Genomic DNA, 8,060 nt, shown 5'->3' on the forward strand with positions numbered 1-8,060 from the left:
CTCTATTCCCCCTCTCTCTCTATCTCTCTCTCTCTCTCTCTCTCTCTCTCTCTCTCTCTCTCTCTCTCTTCTCTAGTTAATCAGGCATTTAACAAACAGAAAAAAAATGTTTCAAACATGTTAACTAGTTATAGAAGAGAGATCACTCAGGTCTGCAGACTGTGGCTTATTATTAAACCTTCTCTAAATCAGGGGAAGCTGTCTTCTGTAATTTTTGCTCCAATGTTTCTCGGTTCAAAAGAAGCCCCCACTGTCAGATATGGATTAAACTTTTTAATTTGCTCAGGCATATTATTTATTTATTTTTCTTCTTATTTATTGGATTTCACACTAGCACTTTTATGAGTCTGTTTTTGCTGTAATTTTAAATGAATGTGCCTATGCACACACCAGTGTCTGAAAATGTCTGTTTGATTTTGAAGTTTTATGCATTTTTATTTGCGTTTTTTTTTTCTTTTATTGAAAAAGCTAGTAAAAAGGGGTTACACAAATAAAGTTTGACTTGACCACTTCATGTTTATAAATACAGTATATACTGTATATATATATATATATTTTTTTTTATTTAGACTTCACTTCAATAGATGGCAGTAGTCTCGTTAAACATGAAGTTCCACCCTTTGATAAACACACGAAGAAGAACTGCCTCCGTTCCGCTCGATGACGTCAGTGATCGACGCAGCGGGTCTGAGTTGTTCGTTATGGCCGGTGTTCAGGCTGCAGAGCCGACTCAAGTTGATGTTTCTAAAAGCAGCAGCGGTCAGGCTGAAGGATATGACAAAAAGTGTATTTTCTGCAAAATTGTAAACAATGAGATGGGAACGGAACTTCTTCATAGCGTGAGATTTATTTCGTTGTTGTTGCTAATTTAGCTAGCATTAGCATCATTCTGTAAACACCTGTTTCATGCTGGATTTGTAAAGTTATAGCTAATGTTTAGGTTTGGTTTCGGCTGTTTTAGCTAACTGTGACACAAACAGCAGTATCCGGCATATGTGGCTTAATGTTGTGGATGTAGTTTCTACTGTAATGTTTAAGGTGTGGCACCATCTATGCCTCACAAACTTGTAAATAGAGACAAATTTGTGTTGTTTTTATTGGTCGTCTAAGCACTCATAGCTTTCTGAATGTAGGACTTTTTAATGCTCAGGACATATTAAAACTGTATCTTCTTGTTGCAGGATGAAGAGATTTCATGTTTCAGAGATATAAAACCTGGAGCTCCACATCATTTTCTGGTTGTTCCAACGAAACATGTTGGGAATTGTAAATCACTCAGCAAAGATCATTTGCCTTTGGGTGAGTTGATAAGCTCTTGTTTACTGCAGAGGTGGTGGTCAGTCCTCTTGTTTGGTAAACCCATGGATCTGTCATCTCATTAAAGTACAAGTATTATTGCTCTCGCAAATAATGTGAAAAGAGATGTTTTTCTTGTTTTTAGTGAAGCGAATGATCGAAGTGGGGAAGGAGATGCTCCGAAAAAACAATGTAACAGATGTCACTGATGTCAGGTTGGCTTCATTCTGTGTTTCACAGTTTGGTGTGTTTATCATCTGTGGTGATGTAAGCTGCTGTGTTTCATTAAATATCTGATTGTTTGTTTGTTTGTTTGTTTGTTTGTTTGTTTGTTTGCAGGTTTGGTTTCCATTGGCCTCCGTTCTGCTCTGTCACACACTTGCACCTTCATGTTCTGGCTCCTGCCAGTCAAATGGGCTTCTTGTCCCGCCTCTTCTACAGACTCAACTCTTATTGGTTTATCACAGTAAGCACTTTAATCGGACTGTTTATGATTATAAAATAGATTTTTCCTCTCAGTTCAATGTTTATGCACAATTTACCTTAAATGTGAGCAGCATCGTTGGTATCTTGGTATTTGTTTTTATCCAATTTAAGGGATTTCATGAAATATTTCTTACAAGAGCACTTGAGTAAAATGCTCAGTATGCTCCAGCCAAACTGCCGCAATCCACTCTGATAGTCACAGTTACATGATGAAAGTTTTGTTGGCAGCATCGTATCTCGTGCCCCTTTTTTGTCACAACCTGCTGGGAGTTTTTCAGATGTTCATGGGTGTGATAGTTTATGCTGAAAAGCAGTTGTACATAGGGCTGCATGATGTCCAGAAAACATGTGCTGTGTGATAACAATGCTTAATATTGTGATGACGATAAGACTTGAGATAATGCACAAAAACTTACGTATACTGAACTTTGTACTTGGTTCCAGCAGAGGGCGCAGTCTTCCATTTTGAGTTAAAATAGGTCCCTAATGTTTCATTCACACTGAATACAAAGGTGACCCAAATTTGACCCCACCCCCACCATGCAACCCATATCAGATATTTTCCTGACAGTCTGAACTCAACAAATTAGATTTTTTGTTTCAAACCTGACCCAGTCCTTTTCAGTGTGTGATACTGAGTCAGTTTCATATTTGATGATTTTCAATGTGACTGAAGTCTGCACGCTCATGACTGTGCTTTAAGACTTGCAGTGTAAATGTAGCTTACGTTTTCTTGGTGAAGTTTTAGTTCTTCTGGCATAAAAAAAAAAACATTTTAAATATTACATTATTTAGCAACAGTCTGACGTTTGACCATTTTTTGTCAGATTTGCAGCAGGAATACCTAAAATTTGGAGAATGTTATGTTTTAGAAATAAAATGTTAGGACGCTTTTTGATCAGGCGTGCAAATCATGCTACAAATTTGAATATTTTTTTTACAAAACAGTCTGTAAGTATGGAACAGAGGAGTACATGCTGTCAAACAAGCACAACAAAACAAACACTTGTTTGTTTCCCTTGTTTTGCTTTGTTCCTTTAAGAAGATGTGATATAAATCAGCGCATGGCCTTCAAATGAATTTAACTAATGTTACTGTGGAAAATATTTCACCCCTGAACTAAAGCAGGAAATCTGACATTTATCTCTATTTATTACTGTTTTTCAGGCGGACCAGCTGATTGAGTATCTCAACTCGAAAGGAGACAACTGATCAGGTGCCAGCCTGTTTGTCCATCGTTCAGATGACCTGTTGGAAGATGTGGACATTTGTGTCTGTTCTGCCACAGCTATGGACAGTATTTAGCCATATATCAGTAAAGGAAGGTGATAAATTTTTATTATAAAACAATTTTCAAACTCAAAGCCAAGTAAAGTTTAAATGAAGACAAGTTAAGTTTAAAATGTGTCACTCAAAGCCCTAAAAACACTGAAGTGTCACATAATTTTACAAAGTAAATTAAAGCTTAACCTGCTTTGTTTAAATATGGACCAAGGAGTAATTTATGTTGTTCTTATTAATAATTTCTACCAAAACCCAAAAGATGGGTTTATTAAAGTACTTGTTGTACTCAGATAATCTTTATCGACATGAAGGCTTTTTGATTTCCTGTCATGTATGATCGCTTTCATTTAGAAACTGCAGGTTCTGCATGTGACACTAGAAAATATCAAACCAGGAGAAGTATGTATGGCTTCAATCTGACATAACAAGTATGTTCATGTATTCATAAAATATTGCAGATTGGCTAATTTTTTCAGTTTAGCTGAGATGGATTAAAGCATGAAGTACTGAATGTATTGAAGTATTCATAAGCTTATTTAAACTGTACTGCACTGAGTAATCCTCTGTACTACACAACAATAACTCAGCACTGCAATAAAGTTATTAATGGGCATTACATGGTTGGTCATGTTAGAATAAAGTTTTGACTTCATATAAAAGATGGATATAATTGTGATGTAACATGTTGCTTTGAATACCACACTTTCTTAATTCACTTACCTAATTTCCCTCTGGGATCAATAAAGTTTGTTTTTTTTTATTCTAAATATCGAGTTTTTAAACATATTTTTGTATATATTTTATTCCTGATTTTCCTATTTGTTTGTATTTTAGTATGCACAAAAACATATTCAATGCTTGATTTTATTTCTCTGAACACAAACAAAATCAGAAAATGATCAACATGTTGATATAAATGGAAAAGACAGTATGAGCAAAGAAAACAAAGAACTTGTTAAGAAAATAACTGAGGATATAAATGAGGTAAAATGTGTTGTTCTCAGATTTCCTAACTGTGATTCCTGTAAATGATTTAATGAAATTCAAGGTGAAGGTTCATTTAAATAATTGTGTTGATTTTATTCGGATTATATCCATCTTTTCTCACTGTGTCAAAACGTTTTATGGTGTTGCCCAGCTTTGCTGCTGTAAATAAACCGACTGTATAAAATAGTTCTTTACAGTGATGTGTAAAAGATGCACTTTATTTCTTTAATTTAAAATAAATTCTGTGGTAAATTTTCTCATCAGAGTGTTTTTAATATTTTCTGTACAACCTGGTGTTTCACACTATTTCCCAGTTGCACAAGATTTTATCGTCTGAAGTCACACGGTGACACAGAGGATGTGGTTTCTTTATTTAGTACTATAAGTTGTAGCTGTGATTAGTCCTGGGAAATGAAAAATGTTTATAAGCTTCAGGTACAGAAATTCAAACTGCCGTGACTGCCTGGTTACAGAGCAGCTTTGTAATAAATACAAACTGAAGCAGCTGAGCCGGATCATGTTCATCCTCCAGCAGCAGATAGTCTGTCACAGCCAGGAAGACGTGTGTGCTCTTTGGCTTCAGTCCCATCAGCTTATTCTAACTTCAGCTGCTCATTTCAGGCCAACATTGTTAATAAGAAACTGTTCTTAATGTTTTACCTGTTGAGATAATGGTTAAATAACAAAAAATAATTAAATCTCTCCAATTTTAAAACATTAAAGAAAGTTAGTGGGGAAAACAAAAAAGATAGTTACAGGGTTTTTTTTTTTTGTTTAGTTTTTTTGTGAACCAAAAATGTGAACAGCATGATGAGGAGGAATATTTAAAAAATAATTGTAATTGAACCAGGAAGTTCATTGGTCAATTACTGGATCAAACTCTTATTGTGAATTTTGCTGTGAAGGTTCATGTTTTAAGTTGTGCACCAAGTACTGAAACACTGAAAATATCCAGTAACAATTAAAAAAAGATCAAACTAAGTTCACCTTTAAATGTAATACTGTATTATTTTAATCCTGAAATTTCACCAGAAAGCCAAATTTCATTTACATTTTTAGTGTATATACAATGTACTAACTAGTGTGTTAATGTCAATATTTATATTGTACATATATATATAGTTTTGGTTATGTTTTAGTACTTTTACCCCTTAACAGTTGCCCCTGAAATTCCTTAAAAAGCCTTTTTGACATTTTTTTATTTCATGCTTTTTTTTTATTTATTTTTTTTTTATTTCATGCTAAAGGTAAGAACCGAAGGAATTCGTCTGACACCCTAGTTAAAAAAAAATAAAACCCTGGTAGCATCGAGAAATGTTAGAAACTGAGCTGTTTTTGCCCACCAATTTTACTCAATTTATTTAAAAGTATGTATCTAGTCATGTATAATACTAGAAGTTTAACCCTAAAACTCATCAAGTGGAGGGGTAGTATTATACACAGGTTATTGATAATTAGATTTTTAATGATTTTTAAGCTAAAAAAATGATGATCGTATTATACACGAATAAATTTGTGTCAATAAAATATACAGGAACTGTTAAAAAAGTAAATAAAACAAAATCAAATCACAAAGTGATTTTTTTGCTCAAATATGAATGTTTTTTTCCCCCTGAAACAGTTTTTATGTTCTTAAAAACTTTTTACACTTTTTAACAAATTGTTTATATTTTAATTACAATATACACATCGTGTTAAAACATTTTTTTTAGAAAATATGTTCACAATGTGATAACATATTGCTTGAATATTGCTTGAAACACACACACACACACACACACACACACACACACACACACTAGTGTGTGTGTTATAATGTGAAAACATTTTATGTCAAAATGTTTAGTAAAAACAAAAATGAAATGTTACAAATGTTATTGAAGCTGTGGTTCTTTTGGTATTTTCACTAAAATAAGTCTACACGTCTAAATAAATGTAACACAAAAAGTAAGGAATTGTGTGTTTGGTGGAGATTGATTGATTGATTGATTGATTGATTGATTGATTGATTGATTGATTGATTGATTGATTGATTGATTGTAACAATGCTTTTTTTTCAAAACTATTTTATTAGAATTTTCAGTTATACAAATACCAAAAAAGGACATGAAAAATATAACAATGAATAAATAAATAAATAAAAATTAACATAATGTGATCCCTCCCCCCACCCAAAAAATAAATAAATAAACAAATAAATAAATAAATGTAACAATGCTTTTTGACAATTAATCTCATAATTGGCACCTGGAGGGACCAGAAGCTCAAAACAGTAAAATAAGATGTTTGGCAGAGAAGATTTGAGAGATTTTTCCTGTGCGTTACCCACATACTCAGCTCTACTGCTCATCCTCACAAATGCATGTTCCTTACAAATGTGGCCCCATTTAAAAGGGAAATTATCAGGCTTTCCAACAGTATGAGATTTTTTGCCAAGAAGAGTTGTTGCAACAATTAAATAATCTACCAAACACAATTTTTTTTCACTTTTTAGGCTAAGTTTTATCTGCCTTTTGGGTAATACTAAGTATTGATTTTACTTTAAACACAAAGTACCCCACATTGTGCGTAATAACCTAACATAGCTGCCTGCAAATCTATATGTCTCATTAGCTTTAGTTTCTTAGTAAATTTTCATTAAGCATTCGTAGTGCATTATTTAGTTCAGTTCCTGCCATTTTACTATTATAGTGAGGGCTGCTGTGAGGTAGCACCATGCAACAAATCAACTTCTGATCACTCCACCAGAGAGATGACTACATGATCATCCTTCCCTTGCCACAGCATCTCTCCTTCAAACTCAACCAGTCTCTGTTTTCTGGCCCGTAAAAGAATCCCCACCAGTTTGTTGGAGATCGTCACATAATGCTCAAACAGTTTCCCAAATTCTACAGCCATCGCTTTCCTGTTGCCGCCACCTTCATCCCCATCTTTCTCTTTCAGCGCCCCGATGCTCCGTATCGCCTCGCACAGCATCTCGATCTCTTTGCTGACATGTGTGTGAGCCTCCATCCCACGCTGCTCCGTCAAAGACCCCTGTGGGGGTCTCCCATAGTTGTCGTGGCCCCTCTGGGAGACCACCACGCTGAGTCTGTTGTCACGGCTGAACGGGTTGTGCTTCTGGTACAGTCGGTGCTCGCTGGACCACTTCTGCCAGTTCTCTTTCAGGCCTTTCACAGAAACTATGTGACTCTCAGTGTTGCCCTCCTGCTGAGCAGGAGTGACTTTATTCTCAGTTTCCAAGGTGCTCTCTCTGTTGGTCCCCATTTTACTCCAGTCCTTTCTGTCTTCAAAAAAAAAAAAAAAAAAAAAAAAAAACAGTCTGGTTATAATGCTACTTATCTTTCATTATTATGTAGATTTACAGCACAAGTCCAGGTCTGTAGGTAGGTAGCTGGTGGTTAGTTATGATTTGTTATAATAAAATAATAAAATGTAATTTAGGAGAATAAACAAATTCTGACAAGTGGATAACCTGCTTTGCCACAGATTAACCTCTAATATAGGAAAACAAAAACACATTTTTGATGTAAGATAATCAAGCTTTATACGTGAAAAATTCAGTTCTTACCTGACCGGAAGTATGGCTTTATTGCACTCAAAGTTCAGTCATTCTCACTTTCGACCAGAACCGTCAACACCACTGTTCTGTTGTGCTGACAGCAGCCGAAGTTCTGGCAAAACCCATTTGACGGACATCTGTCTGGGCCAATCATGGCATAAAAGATAATTCCACAGCCAATCAACAGCTAGAGGAGTAGGGTTTAAAAACACGTGCGCGAAAAGAAGATTATGCTCCTTTACATCGTGTTCAGGATGCACCTGTACTGATATTGCAAACGTTATTAGTTTTTTCTCTCTTAGTTTGAGGACTAGGCTAAAACAAGAGAAAGAGAGAGGGACAACAAAAATGTAATAACAATGTTATGATAAAGAATTGTAAAAGTCAAGTTTACTCAAATAAAAATATGCTCATTGTTCGTTTCTGTTTTTGTTAATACCTGATA

At 34.8% G+C, this 8,060-nt stretch overlaps 2 protein-coding genes across 3 annotated transcripts; one reads left to right on the plus strand and one right to left on the minus strand.

Annotated features, from left to right (window-relative positions):
* Positions 1 to 590: 590 nt before the first annotated feature.
* On the plus strand, positions 591 to 3,857 carry hint3 (histidine triad nucleotide binding protein 3). Its single transcript, XM_014003362.1, has 5 exons — positions 591 to 839; positions 1,182 to 1,299; positions 1,442 to 1,511; positions 1,636 to 1,762; positions 2,950 to 3,857. The coding sequence occupies exons 1-5, from the start codon at positions 606 to 608 to the stop codon at positions 2,992 to 2,994; spliced, it is 594 nt and encodes a 197-aa protein (XP_013858816.1). The 5' UTR covers positions 591 to 605; the 3' UTR covers positions 2,995 to 3,857.
* Positions 3,858 to 6,223: 2,366 nt separating this feature from the next.
* LOC106514211 (actin-binding Rho-activating protein) lies at positions 6,224 to 7,944 on the minus strand. Of its 2 annotated transcripts, none has more exons than XM_014003363.1 (2): positions 7,625 to 7,944; positions 6,224 to 7,336 (listed from the first exon to the last, which is right to left on the minus strand). In XM_014003363.1, the coding sequence occupies exon 2, from the start codon at positions 7,318 to 7,320 to the stop codon at positions 6,790 to 6,792; it is 531 nt and encodes a 176-aa protein (XP_013858817.1). In that variant the 5' UTR covers positions 7,321 to 7,336; positions 7,625 to 7,944; the 3' UTR covers positions 6,224 to 6,789. The 2 variants fall into 2 exon arrangements, with proteins under 2 accessions (XP_013858817.1, XP_013858818.1); XM_014003364.1 differs by having other exon boundaries at positions 6,224 to 7,340.
* Positions 7,945 to 8,060: the final 116 nt, after the last annotated feature.

The sequence above is a fragment of the Austrofundulus limnaeus genome, unplaced genomic scaffold, assembly GCF_001266775.1.
Source record: "Austrofundulus limnaeus strain Quisiro unplaced genomic scaffold, Austrofundulus_limnaeus-1.0 Scaffold18, whole genome shotgun sequence".
In the NCBI taxonomy this organism is placed as follows: Eukaryota; Metazoa; Chordata; class Actinopteri; order Cyprinodontiformes; family Rivulidae; genus Austrofundulus; species Austrofundulus limnaeus.